Genomic DNA, 24,888 nt, shown 5'->3' on the forward strand with positions numbered 1-24,888 from the left:
ATGTAGTGTTACTGTGACAATACCCAGTCAGCTACATACCTACTTAATATACTTATTATTTTTCATGTTATCCACGAAAAATATTTTTAAAGTGAAACTTTTATTACATCGTCTCAAACTTTTTGGTCTGTGTAGCGCATGTCGCGTGACGGTCGAACCGTACGATAATTATTATCGTACAAATACGATAATTTTGTGCCTAAGTTTCACTTTTACCGTGGTTTCATAATCATTCATTTCGTGGTGTCTTGGACAAAAAATATAATAAAAATAAGCGAAACAAAAATAAGCTATAACAGATATTTTTTATCTACACAAGTCAAGTAAAATATTTTATAATCTGTGACATCGACGATGATATGTCATTTTGCGTTTTTGTAAATCATAGAGTTGTATTCATTTGAAATACCGAAAGTAGAAAATATATTGATATTACGGAGTAAATAAAGAGAAAAATGGTAAATATGAACTTTCTTATTTGTTCTTAATGCTAGCGTTATAATATTAGACGTACTGCGGATGAGTTTGGTTATTTTGTAGCGACTATTGATCATCAATTTTGTTCAATCTAACTTGTGTTTCTTTTGTAGTCGATTCTAGCTTACAATGGAGGTGCTGTTGTGGCCATGAAGGGCCAGGATTGTGTGGCTATCGCTACAGACAAACGCTATGGTATACAAGCGCAAACAGTGTCGACCAACTTCCCCAAAGTATTTCAAATGGGCCCCACATTGTATGTTGGTCTACCCGGCCTCGCCACCGACACACAAACTGTGTTCCAGAGATTGAAATTCAGGTAAACTTACATTCAATATTATATATCAATAATACTACTGCCTAATACATATTAATTTTGCATTGTCACCTATGTTACATCCTAAGTTGTAAGCACTCACTGTATCCTGTAATATGTAGAAATATTTAACTAGAGGATTTGATATAAATGTATGAACCTGCTAATTACCTGCTTATCAATAAAATAGATCCGTCAAGTACATTTAGAACCTCATTTTTACTTACATTACATTACTCATATGAAGCAAAAAACATTGTTCTGTAAAAAATATAACTTACGTCTTTCCAGAATGAACTTATATGAATTAAAAGAGAACAGAATGATGAAACCCAAGACATTCTCAGCGATGCTCTCCAACTTATTGTATGAGAAGCGTTTTGGACCTTACTTCATTGAGCCAGTCATCGCTGGTCTCGATCCCTATACTAATGAGCCTTATGTCTGTAATATGGATCTGGTAAGATATTTTTTATTTGCAAATATTGTATGCATAAAAGTTTAGGTTAGAAGTATTATCAATGGTTGTACTATTTAAAAATAATGAAAACTATATTAGGTATAATACTCATGATTGTGTATGTGAAATTAGAAATTTTGCATAACATTTTTTTTTATACATATAGACATTAGCGTTTTATCAACTGCTTGTCTATTTTTTTAAATTTGTATATTTATTGTGTGTGGAGCTTTGTATTCATGATAAACAAAGTAAATGTGGGAATTTATGCTGAAATAAATTTCTGTCTTTAATGGCCATATTAAAAAAAAATAATAACTCCACAGATTGGTTGTCCAAATGAACCAGAAGATTTCGTAGTGTCAGGCACATGCTCAGAACAGTTGTATGGAATGTGTGAAGCCCTGTGGGAGCCAAACCTGAAACCTGATGAGTTGTTTGAGACCATCTCACAGGTATGTATTTCTTCTACTTATTGTATCTATACTAATATTATAAAGCTGAAGAGTTTGTTTGTTTGAACGCGCTAATCTCAGGAACTACTGGTCCGATTTGAAAAATTCTTTCGGTGTTAGATAGCCCATTTATCGAGGAAGGTTATAGGCTATATATCATATCAGACCAACAGGGGTGTAGCCACGGGGGTGAAACCGCGCGAAGCAGCTAGTCCAATATAAAGGTGAAAGTTTGTAAATATCTTTGGTTGAATTTTTGTTACCATTTCACTACTTTCCTTCAAACATCTACTAAATGGATTTTGATAGCATTTGGTCACTGCCAAATTGCAAACATCACTTTACATCACTATATAGATTGTTTACCATTATAGTTAATTATATTTCTTCTGTAAATGTTGTGATAAAGGATACCCGACTTTTATTCTGTTAAAAATTAACTCTTTATAAACCATGATTGACTTATGCACAAAAAAATTATGTCTTGTCTAGAATATTCTTTATAATCAGCTTTGTTTCTTTATAATAATATGCACTAGCATAGCGCCCGCGGCTTCGCCCGCTTTGTCTCAAACCTAATAAATACACTAAAACCTTCCTATTGAATCACTCTATGTATTAAAAAAAAACGCATCAAAATTTGTTGCGTAGTTTTAAAGATTTAAGCATACAAAGGGACATAGGGACAAAAAAAGCGACTTTGTTTTATACTATGTAGTGATGTGTTCATAAATCTAGTCATTATCCATAACTATACATTCTTCCTTCATTCATTTTTTATTAATAGGAAGTGCCTATATTAATTATTGTATATTTTAGGCGCTAGTAAATGCAGCGGACCGTGACGCGATCTCAGGTTGGGGAGCTGTGGTCTATATCGTTGAGAAAGACAAAATCACCGAGAAACATGTCAAGACAAGGATGGATTAGGTTTATGTGGGAATGTTTATTAATAAAATATAAAAACTATTTCGTTTTTTATTTTTTTCACTTTGTCATAAATTGCTATAGGATTGAGATAACATATTTTATTAGGTATTCTTGAATTCAATTTAGACTTCTTAAATATGATAACTTTTAATTAATAACCTTTTTATAATTTCAATGGATTTTTTATCTGAAATAGAAGGGACAACAAAACTGTTGGCTGTATATTCCACTGTTCCGCAACACGCATCCACACGTCCGCGTCTGCCGAACAACTTGCAACGTGACAAACAACGAACACATAGAGTCAGCACCATAGAAATCTAAATAACAAGACACATAGAAGTGCTATAATGTCATAATTCGTATGAAAACCGCTGTCGCCAAAATCAACACATTCAAACCGAAAGCTAAACAGTACACACAAGTAAACTATGCCTTTTATTGGACAGCTAGATTTTAGTGAAAACTAACTTATCTATTAAATTAAGCTTTTGAATATGTATCCTAACGCACGAATTTACGGTTTATTTTAGAATAACATCCCTAAGTATATGAGACTTTTTGCTCCAATACGAACAAACGTGATAATAAGAATGGTCGACTGTGTCATTCATTGTTATTTCGATTACTATGGTGACACTCGTAATACTTGTAAATATTCTATAATTTTAAGGAAAAACGGCATTATTTCTAAAAAAAAATATTTTCCGATGAAATATTATTCCTTTATAAGTATAATTACAACTTGTGGAAGAATTTCCGCAATGGGAATTGCTGAAACACACCATGAATACACTCATACGTCTCCAGAGCAACTGAACAGTGACGAATGCACTGGTGATGTGCAAATCACCTGAGTGGCGACAAGGTCACGCACGCTTACGACTTCTAGTTTCTTGTTATTTAGATTTCTGTGGTCAGCACTATACGAAGAAAAGAGATGTACTTATTTCCTTCTCGCTTCTCTGTATAGCGCCGTCCCTATGTGTTCGTTGTTTGTCACGTTGTTCGGCAGACGTGTGGATTAGACTTTTACGTAATGACTAGCAAGTAAAACGCGAAAATGTGCGTCGCCTCTACATGCAACATAACGTGGCGATGGGATAATTTTTTGAATTTGTAAATGTATGACTGTTGGGGAATTGAAATAAAACACACATTGCAGAAACCTTATAAACCGAATGTTTAAAAAATTATAATTTTCAATTTTCATACATTGTCTTTACAAGAGATGGAGACTAGAGGAATAACATTACAATTGTGCCGTTTTATCGCACACGAAAGCTATAGAATCCAACGCCGTTATTACTGTGCCTTGCCTTCAATATTTTAGAACAAAAGCCCTGATGAGTAAGTTCCAATACATGCGCCGTAGACCAAAAGGATAACATGACATAATACCCTTGCAAAAATGACCAATAGCAAGCAAGCTGTTAGCATTATTTAATTTTATATCTATGGTAGATTAAAAAAAAAATACTGATCATTGCGCGGGAATCTACAAAGTACAAGGTGATACTGATGGTAAGACAAAATATTTACAATAATACTCATCAAGGCGATATTCCAAAAGCAAAAAATCTGGTCAAATAATTTTCCAAAACAACTATATGTTTATTTTATGCTTTTTAACATAATTATTGAATTAGCTAGATGACCGCAGATACTGCATCTGCGGTCATCTAACGGTAACAACGCCAAAATTTTAAATATGACGGCAAAATATTTTATAAGCACACAACAATTATTAAATGAGTGAATAATGAATTAATTACCTCCACGAATGAGTGTCCAAACGACGAAATTGATTTCGAAAAAGCGTTATTCCAAAACAGGATTACATTTACGTGTTTATAAGAGTATCTAAACAAAATATATGGCTAAATCGGTATTCCATAGACAATATAGATTAATAGTGAAACATGAAATGACATCAAATAAATAAACCAATGCTTTTTACTGAAAATATCATAATAGCTTTCGAGACTAAAAGCAAGACACTTATTCGTATAGGTATTAATAGGTAGCATATGTGAAACATATACAGATTAAAAACCAATAAAATTTTATTTGTTTCAATGTTTTCAATTGTGCACTTTCATTTTATTCTGTATATGAAACAATACTAAAGTAAACTTAATATGCAATTTTTATTTCTAGGCAAATTTAATTCTAATAATTCAAACAAAAACCTATCACAAAAGAGCTTTGAGATGTGCTATATATTTATAGGTCACATAAAACAAAAACTATTAATTTTTTTCCAGTCTATATTCCAAAATACTCTTATAAATTTATAGGCATTGTTATTTAGGAAAAATGGAATTTATTGTAACGCCTTAACAATGTTGTTATTTATATGAATAATATTTAAATATTGGTTAAGCAATATGAATCCACTCAAAGTTGAATTTACATAAGTATAGATAGTTTTTGGTACAACACGGAAATAAATAACGCGATGAATTCAAGACTTAATTTAAAATACTAACATCAATACATATCGAAAGTAAGGGAATAACAAAAATCTTAACTTAATACTTCACGAATTCCTTCTATAAACACTTTACATGACATACGGATAATCACACAGACTATAACAATCCAAGTCTTAAATCCATAATATTAGAATAATAAATAACAAAATCTTACATTAATTTAGAATTACTACACTAGACAAGAACTAAGCTATTAATATTGGCAAAGTTACAATTTATAGCGCGTTTATATTGACCGTAAACATACAAAGTTATTTTACATCCAAATCCAATACAATATCTTCAATACAACCACCTACATAATATATCAGTACCACGAATATAAGTCAACAGAGCATAAAAACAATTCTGTTAACATCTTGAACCAGAGCATTTTTTAGAGCATTCTGCTCTAAAACAAATACACATTGTATAAAATCAAAATGGCGTTTTTAGCGCCTTAAATTTGAAAACTACGCACCAAATGCCATCGACTTTACTCATTGGCATGTCTTAAAACTCATTTTCGTGGTACCGTATTTAATTCCGTCGCTCAAACATTAGCCAATAACACGAAATTTTAAAGATATTTCAACAATAATTATATTTTTTTTCTCAGCACTAATCTAACCGATAGCGGAACTTTATAAAAGCTAGTAACGAGTTAGGAGAATATTGCAAACGTGCCATAAAAGATCAGTTAAGACATTGTGTTAAGAAATTGTATACAAAGAGAGAACAACAACTTTCTTTCATAAAATTTTCATCCCATTTCCCGCGCAATTTCATGTCACGAACGAGTCATAGACTATAGCATTCATTTTGACATTTTACACTCATGGACATTGTACAATGGAATTCGTTTTAGGGGATTAAGGGGAGTTAAGGCATATTTTATTTCACTTGCTTATAGGTTTGGTCCAATCAGATATATTCATTTCAAAAACTGCTTTTTCCTTACAATATGGCACTTAATTCCAATCTGATGTTATTGTGTCTTGTTATATTTTGCTAGAGAAACGAATAAATGATTCCCCATAGTTTTATATTGCATTCCATAATTATTGAGTCAGATTATAAAGATTACTTTTTAGTCTGGTATTATGCCACTTACAATTAGGTCTAATTGTAAGTGGCAACCCAACTGTATGAAGCCTCAAAAATGCCCTTATAATTGCAATATTTTTAAACAATTTCTTATATACTCAAGTAGTATTTATTATTGGGAATTGTTCAATTTCTCATAAGTTCATACAGAACATAGACACTTAAAATTGCGACTCATTCACTCGAATATTTGTAGCCACATTTCAATTTACTAAGCGCCATTTATCCATTAACATGCTACATGAACATTTGACCACAACTAGCTTTTAATAAAAGCTCTAAGCCATAATATGTAGCAAAAACCCCTTCAAAACAAGCATAAATTAGAAATAAAAAGATAATTCTTATAGAATACTCCATAAAAATAATAAAACCATAACTATTTGAAATATATTTTTGAGGCCCTCAAAGCAATCATTTTGTTATAAAACTATAATATTATAATCTTCTCATTCAAAATTCTCTATTTTTTGTACCAACTCATACGCTGTTTTTATTTTGATGGGATTTTCAATACATATTTCACATAGATTATTTTTCAAGTCACAAAATTCCTCCATAGAATAAAAAGACATTGCTAGAAACACATAATACCTCTTTTAGTGTGCATGTGGGTAAAATTTTTAACCTACATCACCCTGTTAACTCCATTATCAATCCAAAACTTAATTTTACACTAGCGGAAACTAAATCTTTACATTTCTATAAAATTTAAAGTAACCACTATTTAAGAAATAAGCATGAAATTATAAAATATAATACAAGTTAATAAAAGTGCATTTAAAGAGCATCTTATAACTTTTATTTTAGAGAATGAATTACTTTCATTTTCTTTGGCTTCTTAGATGTTATACTTATTCCGTTAAGGAAATTTACACAAATTAAGTTAAGAAAATAGAAACATGACGTTAAATATTTATTTAAGGGCCGATTTTTCAATCCTTGGTTAAAATTTATCAGTCCAATAAAGTATTACACGAACATTTTAAAATGTCACCTGTAAACTGTCAAATACTGACAATTAGAATACATTTTTGAAATGGTACTTTAATACGTTATTCGATGAATTAGTTTTAACCAAGGATCGAAAAATCAGCCCTCGTGAAACGATACAGGGCGATTCGTCCTCCCAGTAACCCGCCCGTATTAGCGGGCGGCGCCAGCAACCTGCTGCAGAGGACGAATCGTCCTGAACAGCATCCCCCACGCAGCCTCCTTTCGGAGGCCGCGTGTGCGAAGACCACTCGCGCGTGAAACGACGCCGCATCGTTGTACGACGCGACGTCGTATCGTGTTTATGTGTGGGAGCTCTTAGAGGAATACAAATTGTATTCAGCAAAACTGAGAAATAAAATATGCATACTAAAAAATCCTTGGCTACATCTAAATGCACCTTTATAAATGAATTTAAGCTATTTATTATAGAAATATTTAATACAAAAATTAAAATATAAATTATACAACAATAATAAAGGACTGCATCAAAACAATATAACATTAATGGCCACAGAATTTTACCATAACACTCCTTTATAGGGTTTCTGGGGAGTTGTGTGTTCCTTGGAGTGATGAAAAAAAATTTTAAAGTGAGATTTGAACATTATAAAAGAAGGTATCAACTATCAATTTATTTCGAAAATCTGGTATGTTGAATATTAATAAAACATTTCCAGAATTAAAAATAGTGTGTATTTGTGTGATAAACCCAATTATTTGTTCTTGGTTCTTCGAACACCCAGAGTGTTATTATCTATATATGTATTTATTAAATATTATATTTATTGTCGCCTAGTACCCACAACACAAGCCTTAATTGAGCTTACTGTGGGACTAGGTCGATTTGTGTAATAATGTCCTACAATATTTATTTATTTATTATTTATTTATTTATCATAACAAGTCAAAGGAATCTAACTCAACATTCCTACACAAAAAGATAAAACCAAACCTGTCAATACTACCCACACTCCGCAGAACACAAGCCGCCCCCAGCACAAACACTGAACCAAGAAGCTTATATCTAATACACTGGAGATTGCACTATGACCATTAACTTGTAACAAGAAAATATGACGTTGAATGACGCCTGTATGTTTTTTTATCCCTTTCACACCAACTTGGTAGGTGTGAAAGGGATAAAAAAACATAGGTCATATTTTCTTGTTACAAGTTAATGGTCATAGTGCAATCTCCAGTGTATTAGATATAAGCTTCTTGCACTGAACACTTGACACTAAAAGAGGCACTAACACCGCACTAACACTTAACACTTAGTTCCCCTCGATCGCTTTCGCCACAAACTCGATGAAACGCTTGCCGTACTGCTCCGGGTCGCACGTGGATATGCCGTCCACGTTGCTGCCGTACTTGACGGTTTTCGCCGCTTTTGCTGCCTGGAAAGTGATATTTTTAAATTAAATTTAAACTTTGACATTAAATTAGCTGTTGCCCACAAAAAAAATTTGATGTACAAACTTTCATCCCATATTTTATCCCCTTGGAATGTATCAAAATCCTTTGATATAGGATGCCTTCATCATAGTGTCTATCTGCATGCCTAATACCGGTCCAATCAACCCAGTAGTATGTATTGACGGATAGATTAGTCATAATGAATTATTTATTCAACTACACTTGCGACACAAGGCTTTCAAGTGTCATCTTTTAAATAAATCAGTTACCAGCAAAAAGAAGTTTCTACAGAGAAAATATTAAAATATTTATATGTATCAGAAGTACATAGTAGCATACGCTCACGTAAAAGCTCATTTTCTTACCTGTTTCTTAACTCCATAGTGTGTGAGGACATCAATGAGCGCTACAAAATATATCTCTTTCTTTGGAGCCCCTGTAACATTGTTCACAGTCAAAAACATATATAAATCTTGCAAGAGAAAATGTAATTTTAAATGACAAAACAATGAAAGGGATGTTAATTTTAATAGAGTTATGGAAGCTAACATACATATCAAAAACACTCGTATTTAATTTTTTTTTGTCTTAATCAGTAAATTTATCCATTTTTTCACAACAATACATGTATATTTTTTAAGAACATATTATGGAGGTTAGGAAACATTGCAATAAATTTTTTTTTTTTAATTTTTTTCTTAATCACAAAATGAAACCGTTACATAATAATATAATGTATATTCATAATCACTCACCCTCCTGACTAGGTATAGCGTATATATCGAGCTCCGGTATGATCCCCTCGTAGCGGAGCGACGACTGGCGAGCGAACCCGCGCGGGCTGTCCGGCGGCGTGTTGTAGCCCCATCTTGTTTATTATTTCCAATATAATATACACAAATTTAGATAGATTCATCATACATTATGGTGAATCTATCGAAAAATTCGGAAGTACAATAAACTCAAAACAAAATATGGCGTAACGCAAAAATGTCACGCGTACGGCGTAACGCAAAAATGTCACGCGTACGGCGTAACGCAAAAATGTTACACTAAATTTCTTCCAACCCCGATAAAGAAGATTCACTTCAATAAATAAATGTGTGCGTGTACTAGTGTACACACGTAAGAAGTGAAACTTTTTTATGACCTTATATTTCAAAAACTAATTTACTATATGCAACTTTACAGAAAAACATCGAATCACGCGTGGTAGGGATAAGAAAAAGATGGCGCGTAACGAAAAAATGTCACGCGTAACGAAAAAATGTTACACTCAATTTTTTTCCAATCCCGATAATTTGTTTTTTTTTTTTTAATTTAAATTTCATTTCATTTCAATCAAATTGACTAAAGGTAATTTTATTATTTTGGATTTGTGATTATCGTTTTTCGTAGAAAATGGTTAGATATTGTACTGTTTACGGATGTATTTCATCAGAAAAACGCTAATTTCTATACGCTAGTCACAATTAATGTGCGAACCATAAAGCGTTGTAGTGCCAATGTGTGTGTTAACACACATTTGCACTCTCTACAGTGTGACTGTCAAAACGATAATTTTGCATGGAGTGTCCGGGGTGTGGTGTCGGATACCTGTCGTGTCGCGTGTCGGTGTCGGAGTCGGTGTCGGACTCGTTGTCGCTGTCCCGCTCCTGGTCCCGCTGCCGCGCCGCCTCCGCCTCCGCCTCGCCGCGCCCGCACTCGTGCACGCCCAGTAGCAGCGAGTAGTCCATGAGGTGCAGTTTCGTTAGGAACTGCCGGTACAATACACAAAAATATTATACAGGGTGTAATCGTTAAGTGTGCACAAGCGATTATTCCGTAACTATTGCAGATATCAAAAAACTTTAAACTGATATCGAAAGTACTTAACCTAATGAGTAAAATGGCCATAAAAAATTTTAAAAAATAAAACGAGAAATATCTAAAAATGTTACATTAAACGCTCCCATACATTTTATTTCCCATACATTTTGTATTCATAGGAGATTTTAGAAGTCATGTCCTCATTGTGCAATACAATGAGGAGCTCTATTTACAGTTTCCAAATGAACTTCCCTTCAAATTTGCGAAGTTATTAAAGCAGAAAACCAAAAAAATAAAGAAAAAGCTAAAATGTTTCATATCAAATGTACTAGGCTGATTCAAAAGTAATGATAATTGGGTATTTCCTGTGCACATAAAAATATAAAATAAATGTTTTTTGCTTGCTCATTTACTCACTAAGTTATCACAAAAAAATCATATAAACAGGCCACGTCTCCAAGTATTTACATTAATTTGAATGTGAACCGTGAGTGCCAGAATGTTTCCCGACGAAAAGAAGAAACAACGATTCGACATTTAAAGAGTGAATTTCTAAATTTTTAATAAGATCAGAATAATTTTTTGTCACGATTTGTGACCATAGACGTTACCCAGGTTCACCATGTTAATGCTGAATCCAAGAAACCATCAATGGCTTGGATGCGAGCTTCCAAAGTGACGATGAAGAAATTCACAGTGAAAATTAGTGGGATAGATTAAAGCTGTAGTTTTTTGGGACGCTGAAGGCATAAGTATGGTGGAATATTTTAAGAAGGTAGACACTATATTGGGCTCTTACTACATAGACCAAATTAAAAGATTGCGGTAGGTTAGTAAAAAAAAGAGACACGGCAAACTGCGGGCTTGAGTGTTGTTTCACCAAGACAACGCACCAGACCATAAAGCGTCAGTTGCAATGGCTGTCATTCAAAAATCGGCATTCCAAATGCTTGAACACCCACCCTGTTTGTTAGATCTAGCTCCTAGTTATTTCTATCTCTTTCCTGGGCACAAGAAACACCTTAGGCAAGAAATTTTATGACGACAGCGAAGTGATGACCGTAGTAGAGGGGTTTTTGTGGATGAAGTCAAAGTTTTTTTTTCTAAGTTTAGGAAAAAAAATATCAAAGTATATTATCTAGTTAGAAGACTATCTAGTGAAATACATAATTACATATTTTAATTGTAATGACCTCGTTTAATATTGATTATCATTACTTTTGGATCAACCCATGTACATGGGATATTCGTTTCTCATACTAAATGTATGGGAGGGTTTCAAGTTAATTTTTTAGATATTTCTCGTTTTATTTTTAAAAAAAATTTATGGCCATTTTACTCATTAGGTTAAGTACTTTCAATATCAGTTTTAAGTTTTTTGATATCTGTAATGGTTACGGAATAATCGCCTGTGCACACTTAACGATTACACCCTGTATATCTTAACTAGGTTTGTCATAAAAAAAGCAATTATGATGATGTAAGATGCTGTTTCCAAAAATTAAAATAAAAAAAGACGTGTGGCACTCGAAGACTGCCGCGGTAAAGCTATTGCATGCTATGCCTTCAAGCCACACCTCCCCGCCCGTCGGAGTGGGGAGCGTGAGGTTTATCGTTACGGAATTTCTGGATTCGGTCCCCGCGCTCAAGGCCCGCGATAGAAGCTATGCAATAGCTTAAAAATAAAAACACTTTTGTTTTCCAAAGCAATACATGAAAAAACAATTCAAATCCATTTCGATTTAAATCTGAACTTTTTTTTCTTATTAATACAAAAAAAAATCTGGTAAGCAAAGACCGCACGACAAACGCATTACGAGCTGCTGCAGCGACGTTGCCGCTCCGAGGTTATGTGACGGAGCGGCAACGTTTTGATTGTTTCTACGCAAAACTCGGAGCAATTAACTAGCCTGGAGAAGTAACAATTAATTGAACAATAACGCACTAGTTTGGCCTTTTTAGCTTATGGCAAAATGTCATGCGAAAAAAGAGGACAGATATATGTCAGTTCGACAGTTTGAAATGACATGTAGTCATTTCAATTTGTTTTGATCACCAGTCTGGTGATCATCACTTGGTTATTTTAATTATTTTTTTTGAAGTGAAAAACGAGTGTTTTAGTTTAATTTGTTATTTTATGAAAAGACAATTGACTAAAGATAACATGGCTTGTGTTGCTTACGGCTGTAAAAGCCGTAGTAATGTGAAATCGGACGAAGATAGAAATTTGTCATTTCACAGGTTAGTGTTTTGATCAATTTTTTTGTTAATTGTGTTATAAATAAGTTAATTTACCTTATTTTCTTAATCATCTATGTTTTATTTAACCGTAATCATTGAAATGAAATCATAATCAGCTTAGTTTTTAGAAAAAATGCAAAATATAACTTCCATAGTGTTGTGCAATTATCGATACTTGAGTAGGAACGAAGTACTTCATTGATAATGACTGCTTTAGGTTAGGAGAAAAAAAAGGTATTTAAGTATGGATTTTATTGTTATTTGCAGGTTTCTGGCTTGAGAACAATTAAAAGATGTTTGTGTTAAAGCTATAGCACAGGAAAAATTGGAAGCCTTCAAAACATTCTCGGCCTTGTTCAAATCATTTCGAATCAGACGGGAAGAAAAGTAAAGTGCTTTGCAGAGATGCTGTGCCACAAGTTTAAGGTGGCATCTATTTTAAATAATAAATATGTATTGTAGTTTGGTAATTAAGTAGCGAAATTAAAAGGTTGTAAAAAAAATAAATGTTTATTTGTTTTATTTGAAGCAATTTATTTTAAACTTGTACCAATTTTTTCCTGGGGGAATGAGTTATTTTCCTGCGGTAAATTGTAGCCTATATGTTATTCTGATGTTTAAACTATATAATTGTAAAGTTCCATAAAAACTCATTCAGTAGTTTTTACGTGAAAGAGTATCAAAATATGTCCATTCTTATATTTTTGCTTTTATAATATTAGTAGGGTACGACTATTGATTTGTAAAAAGATCAACCAGGTGGAAGTCAGATTCGCGCACGAATGGTTCCGTATAATTCTATGAATGAATCTATGAAAACAGGAAAAAATACGTACCTTTTTACGAAATCATAAAAACAACCTAAAACGAAATACCTAATAATATTTTTTTATAAATACCACTACCATACAATGCAAGGCAGTCAATACGCATCGTAAATGAATAGATAATTCCAAATTAAACGAATCTTAAAATTTGGAATTACCTATCCCAAATTCAAAATTAAACGAATCTTAAATTATCTTCAAGCAATTTTATAACTTCATTTTTTTATTTATCGATATTTTAGTATTCGATAAAGTAAAGGCAAGCACTACCTTTTTAGAACAAAAAGTGGCTACATGTGGATTTGAATGCCAAGCAGATAACAGTGTGTTGTCTCTTTCTATCGCATTAATTAGGGTATTGAATAAAAGAGAGCCACTATATAAGAAACGTTCAATTAATTGTTACTTCTCCAGGCTTGTTAATTGCTCCGAGACGCAAAACGTCTTGCAATCATTTATTTGTTTATTTATTTGGAGAACACACAGGTACAATTTCAAACATAATAATACAGCATTATTGTAACATTCGGTTATTAAATCTAAATTGCACCCTCAACGTCTCACTGTGTACAAATTAAATACATAAAATAACATTGAAAAAAGCGTTCACATGACGTAATGACGTGTTATTCCTACTAATCCTTAGGGATTGCCTATTTATTTATTTATGTACGGCATACGCCAAACCATAGATACATAATTAACTTAATTCTAAACCAAACTAGGCAAGACATTTGTGAAGTGAAAACTTCTTTAGCGGCGTTGGGTATAAAATATTAAACTCGCGTCAGGATTCGTGGCCTGATCGAAAAAGCGTAAGACGGATTTTTTTTTAAGCCCTTATATTCCATGCGTAAGACGGATACCATTCCAAAATATCAAACATGCTGAACGTTAATAATCATGTTTTCACTTCTGCCGGCACTCCCGCAGTGCAACCCGTCTTTTTTTAAAGAACGTGAGGTGTTTTTAAAACACATGAAACCGAAAGAGCAGAATACATTTCATTGCTCTGGCGGGATCACAAGTGGCCGAGAGGTCAGGTGTCGCCCCGGTCGCGTAATGGAGGAAAACGCGGGTTCGAATTTTACCTATTCTTAAAAAAAGTCTCTTTTAAAAACTATTCAATACGAGAACACTAAAACCAAATACCTTCCCAACTACAACACAACATACTAAAATTAACATTTCCCTGAATAAACAAAAGTTCTGCCCAATTGCAATTAAAATTGGCATTTCCCTCAATGAAAATTACCTCAACATCAGCAGTGAGCGTCTCCAACAGTTTCTCCTTGGCGGCATCACCGATATCGATCCTAACGCCTTGCTTGATGAAATCGTTGTCCTTTAGAGTTGGCAGTTCCTTCTCTAGTTCCTTTTCAGACGCCTCGCGGTCTACCGTCGACCCTTTTAGGTCGTATTTCCTGGGTAATTGTGGATAGATTTAAAGGAAAAGTATTGAATATACATACATATATTGCTAAAAGAGCCATTTCCAAGAAAAAATCTCTTCTCATCAATAAAAATTCCATTATTTACATTCATGATATCTAATCTATGTATTGTTCACTAGCGTATCTATAACTATTATATTTTTCTTAAAAAATAAATTACATGGATATAAAGTATTTTACCAATATATCCTGCAAAACACACAAAAATTTCCCAGGGGAAGTTCCACTACCCAATTTACCTCTATACTTACGAAATTATCGGACCAAGATGTCTACCACAGTACACACAAAGGGTCCTAAAGCATAAACATGTACAAACAAACAGCACTCACTTGTGTATGTTCAGATGGTTGGAGAACACGTTCCTGGTGGCCACTAGATAGTGCTCAATGCCATCCACCGTCAATCGGTACATGCCGAGGTATTGCGGGAGCAACGTCTTGCCGTGCCTCTCCACTATGTACTGTGAATTTGAATTTATATTTTTTTGGTTTTATGGCATTCAAATGCTTTTTAAATATATATTTATAAAGAATAGAAAAAATTCGATCACGAGGCGGGACTCGAACCCGCATCCTTTCGCGCCATTCCGGGACGGATACCTGACCAACTCAGCCACGTGACTGTCACGAGTGGCTGAGTTGGTCAGGCATTCTGAGTCTTTATAAATTTATACTGTGAATTTGTTGAGTAAGTAAGTTCTAAGGTTAGGACTTATATATATACTTATACTTATTTATTTATAAGTGAAAATGGTGGTTAACTCAAATACCACCAGCACTATTGGAAAACTATTACTCTTCATTGATTTAGGCAATATTTAATATCGATGCCATACCACATTGGCTTGAAATAATCAACGATCAATTTTTGATAATGCAACAGTTGAAGCCTTTTTTACAAAAAAATGCTGAGCGTCAAACCTTTTAGCATGTTGGTAGTGTTAGCTACTATTAAGTATTCTGTGATTCTATAGATGTGTGTTCTGTAGGTTAAGCAGTTTTTAAGTACACTATGTTAAAATGTAATACTGTCAACATTTTATATTAGACATTCGATATTTAAACTGATGTTCTGCTCAAAATATACGCAATCATGTTATTGCTACTGTAAAAATAGAGTTCCACATTCACGTTTCCAGATAGGAAAGCCGAATGATATAACAAGTGTTACATTATAAAGAATACGTAATGATATTTCATAGTCAAGCATCTAGCCCATATACCAACAACGCGTTAAGAACGATGATTAATTTATTATACAACACAATGAGTAATAAACACAATATCAGTACGGAGAAATTATTAAACCAGGAAAATGTAGATAAATATTGATTCGCACTGATACGAGATATCATGTAATCCGTGCATATGTTATTATATTATCTTGTACCTACATCTGTCTGATTGTTTATCAAATTGAATGAATAATTTGGCATTATTGTATAAGGTTCTTTGTCCTCTGACCGCCTCTTTGGTACAGTAGTTGACGCTGTCGTGGTCCTGGGTTCAATTCCCGGTGTATACGAAGAAAAAAAATGTCTCGGTCTGGCAGGACACAGAAGGCCGATCACCTACTTGTCCCTAAAGAAAATCTATTTGTGAAACAGATGTATGCATCTGCCCCTTACCCCACTAGGGGACACGCGACTTCACTTTTTGTATATGATTCGCTTATGTGAATGAATTTCTAGGGTTTAAATTCATACATTTAAATGTTGCTGCGTGCCTATGGCTTCGTTTGCAGTGGCTGCACGCAATTACACTGTAGTTATTTTAATCTATTTAAGATAAGCGTTGAATAATTTATAAAGAAAGTAATCATAATAATATAATACACTACTACTGCGTCAACCCGTTAATAGATAATTACAAGCGATATTTCATAACAAGAATTAGGACACCCGCCTAAGCCGTACATTATTAAAATTCTTGTAAATTTCAAGGTTCAAGTAACACCGAGGTTGATGGTATTTAATTATATTAACTATATATTTTTTTAAACTGCGAATTCGATGTTTTAAAAAAATATTGGATAAGAATACGTATAAATAAGGTATACTTATACAATCACAGTCACGATTTTATAATTTACTAGCTGCTCCCCGCGGTTTCACCCCCGTGGCTTCGCTCCTGTTGGTCGTAGCGTGATGATATTATATAGCCTATAACCTTCCTCGATAAATGAGCTTTCTAACACCGAAAGAATTTTTTTAAATCGGACCAGTAGTTCCCGAGATTAGCGCGTTCAAACAAACAAACAAACTCTTCAGCTTTATAATATTAGTATAGATTATTAATCAAGGTAGCGTGACATTATTGTAGTTGATTTCACATCAGGCAGAATCTTTTCTATCCAAAAGTAACTAGTTTCATATCAAAATATTATCTTATACAAAGATACTCAATGTTTATTGTGATAAAAAATTTGCATGTTATTTTAACAACAAATCTCAACACACATGCACTGGAAAAATTTCGTCAGAAACATGACACATTTTTCTTTATGATATCGAAATTTCAAGGAAAACTTTCCATTGCAATATTTGGAATCTCACTTTTGCGTTTATAATAATACTAGCTTAGAGACGCGACTTCAATTTAGGTATAGTTATGGGTTAATCCTGACTATAATTTAACTATAGATCAAATACTTTTTAGGTCCAAGCAAACATTTTCGTTTGACATTTTACCATTTCACCTCCGAAACATTCACGTCCACAATATTATGCTATCCTACTTCGAATTTTCGGATATGATAAAACAATTTATTTAATACATCAGAATAACACAAAAGCTATAGAATATTCTGAAGAAACTGCCCTTCGAAACACAGTTTACCATAAGTTAAAAGTACATATTAAACCTGTTAAAAAAAACACAATATCTATAGAAATCAATATAGATATTCTAACTCACCGGGTGATAATGCTTCAAGAAAGAATGCATCCTTTCCACCTCCTCCGACGTGAGGGTCTTCAATATAAACAGTCTGTCATAGCTCTGGTAGAACTTGGCGCCAGACTTGCCAGACGATTCGTCTGGTATCGGCTGTGACCTGTCAACAAATAACGTAATTACCTTAAATGGTTTATATTGAGATTTTTATGTAAAACAGAGGTAAATATGTACGTCCCGGATAATAATTGTTTATTGCCTGTCTTTTAAACACGCTTTTTTATGTCAGAGCAAGCAATGGGGCGGGTGGGTCAACTTATTTTAAGTGGTCACCACCTCCCATAAACACAAGTAACATTGGTAGTGTTACAGGTGCTTTGCAAGAAGATAAGTAACTTTTATTATCGTTTTATAATCCTTTACAAGATATTTTATAAATAGAAGATTTGGTTATTGACTCTAAAATATAAGTAACGTTAAAAACACAAGGTAGGTAATATGACATCATTGCAGTTGTGAATCATTACTGTAAAAAATAAATTATAATATCTAGGTTATTCAATTTCAAAGTACATCTAGAAGATTTATGTTTGGAAAACAAATTTCTTTCATTCCCCAGTGTAGAACCTATTATGTTGTATATTTAAATCTTTAATAGGTTTTTATACAAACTAAATCATGTTAAATAGTAGATACAAATATAAAATATTATAAAAAGTATTTGTTTGTTTAAAGAATTTATTTTTCCAATTGAGCACATTATGATAGATACATATATACATTAGTAAATAGCCGTTTATCTGCTCATGTGGTAAGGGATAATATTAAGGATAGGTCAATTAATTAATCCTGGCAAAACAAAATATATCCTTGCAGAAAATATTATTATAAACATAACAAAATAACATATAAGTACAAAGTAAGTACCTGGTGTATTTACAAGACTTCTATAAAACAATCGCGATATTTATGCTTATCTGAGTTATTGGCATTTAGTAGAAAACGCTTTATTTTCGATAAAATAACGAGAAACCTACAGATAGCGGAGTATTTCTTTATAACAATGTATCGCACACACGCAAAGTAAAACCATGCGTAGAAAACAAAACGTATCAAGAAAAAAGTTAGCGAAGGGGTTCAAATCAAACGTATTAATATTATGTAATTTCTTTGAACATGGATATGAAATATGGATTTAGTAGGGGTGGATGAATTGTAAAGAGTGGAGGTACTTTTTTCGTTAGACAAATCCGAAAAATTGTGCGACAAAATATTTATTACACTTCAACTCTCTCACTAGAAGGGTTTTGGTCAAGTTTAATATAATATGTAGTATGTATATGCAAAGAGATATAGAAAAGACCCTCTTCATTTAAAATGAATTTATACCGCAGCATAAAGCTTCTCTATTCACAGAAGTGAACGTGAAACATCTAATATTAAGACATTCAAATTATTAAATAAAATCATAAAATATTCAAACTTTAAAACCTTGCCATTTTCGTCACGTATATACTAAATAATTACCACTAATTTGTACCGCAAAGCTGTAATACCAGTGTAACGTCTAACTGCCCTATTAACCCGCGCCGACCTTTTGTTAAGTCGTATTACAACTCGCATACAATATTCAACTACTAGACACTGGGTGCTGAAATATTTTTCAAATAATTTTTCTTTTGAGAACGCGATCATTTTGACTATGTGAGAACTATATTGCCAGTTTTTTTTTTATTATTTTAAATATCACAGATTTTAAATTCGTTTGTTACGAATTACAATTTTATAATATAGCAGTGTACACTGTTTAAATCAGACATAAAATGTCATAGAGTTATGGCGCGCATCAATAACTATGAGCATTATACACACCTCACACACCCTTACACCTTCAGTCAGTCATAATGCGTAACAATTAAGTAATATGTGATAATAATTCATAGTTAATTGTTTAGAAATAAGTGTTCAGCTTATTTTTAGTTACAACAAGTTTGTATGGTATTCAAATTGGAAACCCACTTAAATGTAAACAAAAATATGATTTTTTGTAATTACCCGCATACGTACCTTTGACGTGTCCATCTCGGTGTTGCTAGGTGCAAAATTGCTTGGTGACATCTTATAAATAATTTAGTCGTGTCAATATATAAAACGCGTGTATACAGTGATATGTAAGGGATGGGATACACGAATCAAATATACAACAACCTCTTCGGGGTACAGACGACAAACCGAAATCACAAAAAACCGGCCAAGTGCGAGTCGGGCTCGCGCACAAAGGGTTCCGTAGCAGCAAATATAATAAATTACAGTTAAATCAACCTATCTCAAAAACTATAAGAGATACTTTGATCAAACCAAAAATCGTTGAAAGAGTTAATTAGCATGCATCACCTCTATTTTTTTTAGAATTTTATACCCCGTAGTTATAAAAATAGAGGGGGGGGGACATACTTTTTACGACTTTGAGAGCTGATATCTCAAAAACCGTTCACTTTAAGAAAAATGTTTTTTAGAAAACTTTATATCATTTTAAAAGACCTTTCCATTGATACCCCACACGGGTATGTACATCGAAAAAAAAAATTTCATCCCTCAGTTACATGTATGGGGGGCCCCACCCCCAATTCTTTTTTTTACTATTTAGTGTCATATTTTTGTAGCGGTTCATACAACACATATTCCCATCAAATTTCATCACTGTAGTACTTATAGTTTCCGAGTAAATCGGCTGTGACAGACGGACAGACGGACAGACGGACAGACGGACATGACGAAACTATAAGGGTTCCGTTTTTGCCATTTTGGCTACGGAACCCTAAAAAGCATGTCCAATGTTCAAATTCAAATGTAACGTCATTCCTTGGTATAGCACGCGACAAAAACACAGCCGGTGAACGTGAATGCGATGAAATGCCGTGTCAGTCAAAGGCACACTACATACTGTTATTCGAAAATAAAACCGTTACAATTCAAACTTCCCTGACCTCAGCCGTTTCATGGTCAAGCCGCGTTTCATGAACTCGCTAGCGTCATGGAACAATCCCTCTTGAGTATTTTTCAACTCGGCAACACCGGAGGGCGCTGTGGCCGACCTCCTCAGCTTATTAATAAACTTCTTTGACGCCCGCGAACGGAGGTAGTTATCTGGCTTTCTAAACCTATGGGACATGACGGGAAATAGGAACCGGGATGGCGTGACGGAATACAGGATAAAAATAAATATAAATAAATACAGCACGCGTAAATAGCGAAACACACGTGATTTTCTAGTTTATAAATAAATGATTGCTTATAAACTGTACCTGGTCAGGGACTCCTTGTAATCGAGATCGTCAATTCCAAACCTCTCGCGCAGATTCCTGAAGACGAGCGGACAGTACTCCTTCACTTTAAAGTGAGATGGCATGTTCTCTCTGAAAGAAATATGGCAATTGTGCCAATGTTTAATGTTTTCTATACCTTAATTTGACTTTTCTCAATAGAAAAGTCAAATTAAGCATTAATTAAACATTAATATTTGCCTCTACGTTACTATTTTTCCTTGGTTAAATGTTTATTTTTTTTAACATTTAATAGGAATAGAACCTATGTAAGGTAGAGACATAGAAACAATCTAATAAGATTTTAATTAATTTTTAATTACACATCATATTTAAAATCTTATACAGTTTGTTAATATCAATTCTAATTAATATTATGTTTTAGACAACCTGAGTTTATAATCTGCCATATAAGGTTTATAAATAAAAGTTTTTCTTTAAATTTATAGTCTTTATTTATTTATTACCGAGAAACATATATGCATAGAGAAATGGAGGGTAATAACTGCTTGGATTATCAATTTGAAATATTAAACTTAACTACGCTATTTCTTAAAATATTTAGAAATTTTCACAGATAATAAAGTGTTGGCCGTTGACTACCTAATTCCTAAATTAAGCTTTAACCCATTGAGCCCCGAACGGCCCGATCGGTCCACGACACAATAGATTTTCTATTGTGTCTGTGATTCCGGGGCCTGAGTTATTAATCACTTACTTGTTAAACAAGTGATTGTCCACTTTGAGCTTGGAGTAAGCTCGGAAATCATCAGGCAGCAGCATAACGGGGATCGAGACATGGCTCAGTTCATTTATCTGTAAAAAAGATAAATATAAAAAAATAAAAACGATAAGTACCTAAAGAATTATAATTAGATTTGTTTGATAGCCATGACAATAAACTTTTGGCAACTAACTCTTACCCTTACAATGTGCTTGATCCATACATGATTATTGAAACAATAATAATTGATCAAGTGCCAGATATTACAAGTAGGCTATCATTTTTTTTTAATATAATTTGAGTCGTAGTTGCCACAAAATTATCATAACCGGTAACATAAACAAAAAAATATTGTAACAACAACAGTTCCGCAACTGTTTCGCAAGCAAGGCATAAAATATAGGCTATTTTATATTCTACTTAGACTCGAATGGGGAAATTTTAGAGGCTATTATTATCTAATGATATTACCGTATGATGAACACCCCACATAAAAACAGAGAGTAAAGGTTCATTAGCACGGAATAATTTCACTTTCTGATGTTTCACGCGAATATGTTTTTTTTTCAATTTGCTCAATCCAGTGGTAGGAACGGACATTTTGGATGTGTTTCCGAGAATCGGCGCACGGCTACGTATTGTAGTTATTAACACAGTTTTCTATCTAAACCATTTTTATTGCACTTAAAATAATAAAATCACTAGGATTTAACGTAAATACGAAATTTATTACAGAAACTCGACACCCATCAATGGCAAAGTGCGAACCGCAAACGGCTATTTGACAGAACGATTGATGAAACTTTATTTTTTATCTTACTTCACTGACTGGATACGAGTCGATTGGATTTTATTCTTTTAAAAACTCTTTTGGATTTGGGTTGATTTAATATTTAATAGCGGCCTTCACACGTACAGTTTGGAATGCCGTTCCTGGGACTGCGCGCCAATCTGCGGATAAGTCTGTGTAGATTCGACCGCGCGCTGATCTGTGCTTCTATTTTACGCTATAAATGTAACTTCAGTTTGAACCACGGTTCAAACTATCTATTACGCTTTCCTGCAGATAAAACTGTACGTATAAATGCTTTTCGAGAGTTTGGATCGCAGTTTGGACTGGTGCGTGGAATGTCTTACATTTTAAAAGTTTTCTTTCAGTTTTGAACTAGTAGAGTAGAAATGGATGCACGTTTGGTGATAGCGTTAGCTAGTTTCGTAGTGGGCATGGGCGTAGCCACGGTGGGGCAGGGTGGGGCACTTGCCCCACCCTGGCTCTGACTACAAAACTTAATATCCGTTAAAAAATTCTCACTCGAAAGCTGTTGTCAGTCGACACAAAAAAAATGCGATCTAAACAAAAAGCTTGCGCTTCTACGTTACATGATTTAAACCACTTTTGGTGCCAGAAAAATTAGTGTAGTACTGTTACCCCATTCAAAAATGTTTTTATTTAGCCAAATTCGCACTAAATTTCCCATCCAATTTCACTTTTGTTTTAGGATAAGTTACTGACCATAAAAGCACAAAATGCTGACAGATCCAGGTGGAGCTACGCTCACAATCTTACATAAAAGTTTTTGGCCGATATCTCGGAAACTATCCATTTTAAGGCAAAAAATATTGGGAATTTTTTGTAGGTAGTTAAATTTTACATCTTTTATACCTTGTAAACTTATTGTAAAACTTTCCGTTTACGATTTATGGCCTATTTAATGAGCCGGTCAATCATCTTTGGCAAGTAACTCTTTAAATATTGGATTTATCAATGAAATACAAAGGCAATAATATATTATACATATGCATTTATATTATATTATGCCTATTTAAGGCCATAAATCGTAAACGGAAAGTTTTACATAAAGTTTACAAAGTATAAAAGGTGTAAAACTTTACTACTTATAATTCCCAATATTTTTTGCCTTAAAATGGATATTTTTCGAGATATCGGTCAAAAACTATAAGATTGCGAGCAAAGCTCCACCTGGATCTGTCTGCATTTTGTGTTTTTATGGTCAATAAGTGACCATTAACCTAATTTTGCTTTATTTACTGAGTTATTTAAAATGGTTCATTTTTCTATTTACATAGACCTTTATTTTATGGTAAAAAGGAATCATATTATTGTATTAGACAGATAAACTATATAATATAGGGATGCAATTTGCAACATAAACGGCTGTAGGTATCTTTTGTTTGTTTTGATTTATTCATTATTATTTCAGCTTGATACCGCCACGTGAGACGCACAACAAAGTCTGCCTGTCGGTTTGTCTGTCAACACAATTTTTCTCAGGAACACGTAGAGTTATCAAACTGAAATTTATATCGAATACTGAAGTCTACGGTCTCTTAAAGCTGTGAAAAAATCAAACTTATAAGCCAACGCAATCAAAAGATACAGCCATTTTATGCTGCAAATTATCGCAAATTTCGACATTCGCAAGGGAATCAAAACCTACATTGTACCTACTTCCCGTGAACACAGAGTCTTCAAATTTGGTTAAAAGCAATGTCTTATAGCACAGATAAAGGAAAAATTGCTAAAACATACATTTTAGTTACAACACAATAAAAAGTAGGTTTATTGCACCACCAGCTGCTTCAGGCAATGGAAGAGTGTGGGGTCGCAGGGAGTGTTAGTAAATGGACTCTTCGGACCCGTTGGATACATAATGCATGTGAACAGTATGTGCAATGTAGTACGTGATTGCAGTATATATATGTATGCGGATGATACTTGTCTACTCTATGCGCATAAAGATATGCACATATTAGAAGCTAAAATACAAAATGACTTTACAAATATAATAAAATGGGCGCACGATAATGGAATCATAATCAATATGAATAAAACAAAATGTATACATATTCGCTCACCTTATAGTAAGACTATGAATTCGCCAAAAATATTAGGTCATAATTATGAATGTCTACATATTGCAAAGAAATGTAATTGTAAAAATATTGAATTAGTGGAAG

General features: G+C 33.4%; 2 protein-coding genes across 3 annotated transcripts; one reads left to right on the top strand and one right to left on the bottom strand.

Annotated features, from left to right (window-relative positions):
• The first annotated feature begins 317 nt into the window (after nucleotides 1–317).
• Prosbeta3 (proteasome subunit beta type-3) lies at nucleotides 318–2,677 on the top strand. Its single transcript, XM_090113101.1, has 5 exons — nucleotides 318–458; nucleotides 591–796; nucleotides 1,085–1,253; nucleotides 1,580–1,708; nucleotides 2,528–2,677. The coding sequence occupies exons 1-5, from the start codon at nucleotides 456–458 to the stop codon at nucleotides 2,636–2,638; spliced, it is 618 nt and encodes a 205-aa protein (XP_089969227.1). The 5' UTR covers nucleotides 318–455; the 3' UTR covers nucleotides 2,639–2,677.
• A 5,700-nt stretch (nucleotides 2,678–8,377) lies between these two features.
• Nucleotides 8,378–22,699, bottom strand: PIP4K (phosphatidylinositol 5-phosphate 4-kinase). 2 transcript variants are annotated; one of them, XM_090113078.1, is made up of 10 exons: nucleotides 22,381–22,699; nucleotides 21,904–22,001; nucleotides 21,168–21,278; nucleotides 17,884–18,022; nucleotides 15,298–15,428; nucleotides 14,767–14,935; nucleotides 10,231–10,391; nucleotides 9,390–9,502; nucleotides 9,000–9,070; nucleotides 8,378–8,615 (listed from the first exon to the last, which is right to left on the bottom strand). In XM_090113078.1, exons 1-10 carry the CDS (start codon nucleotides 22,507–22,509, stop codon nucleotides 8,493–8,495), a joined length of 1,245 nt encoding a protein of 414 aa, XP_089969204.1. In that variant the 5' UTR covers nucleotides 22,510–22,699; the 3' UTR covers nucleotides 8,378–8,492. The 2 variants fall into 2 exon arrangements, with proteins under 2 accessions (XP_089969204.1, XP_089969205.1); XM_090113079.1 differs by lacking the exon at nucleotides 22,381–22,699 and adding an exon at nucleotides 22,109–22,226.
• Nucleotides 22,700–24,888: the final 2,189 nt, after the last annotated feature.

The sequence above is a fragment of the Colias eurytheme genome, chromosome 19, assembly GCF_061535395.1.
Source record: "Colias eurytheme isolate Ceu_HAF_F1 chromosome 19, ilColEury1 Martin Lab GWU primary, whole genome shotgun sequence".
NCBI classification, from domain to species: domain Eukaryota; kingdom Metazoa; phylum Arthropoda; class Insecta; order Lepidoptera; family Pieridae; genus Colias; species Colias eurytheme.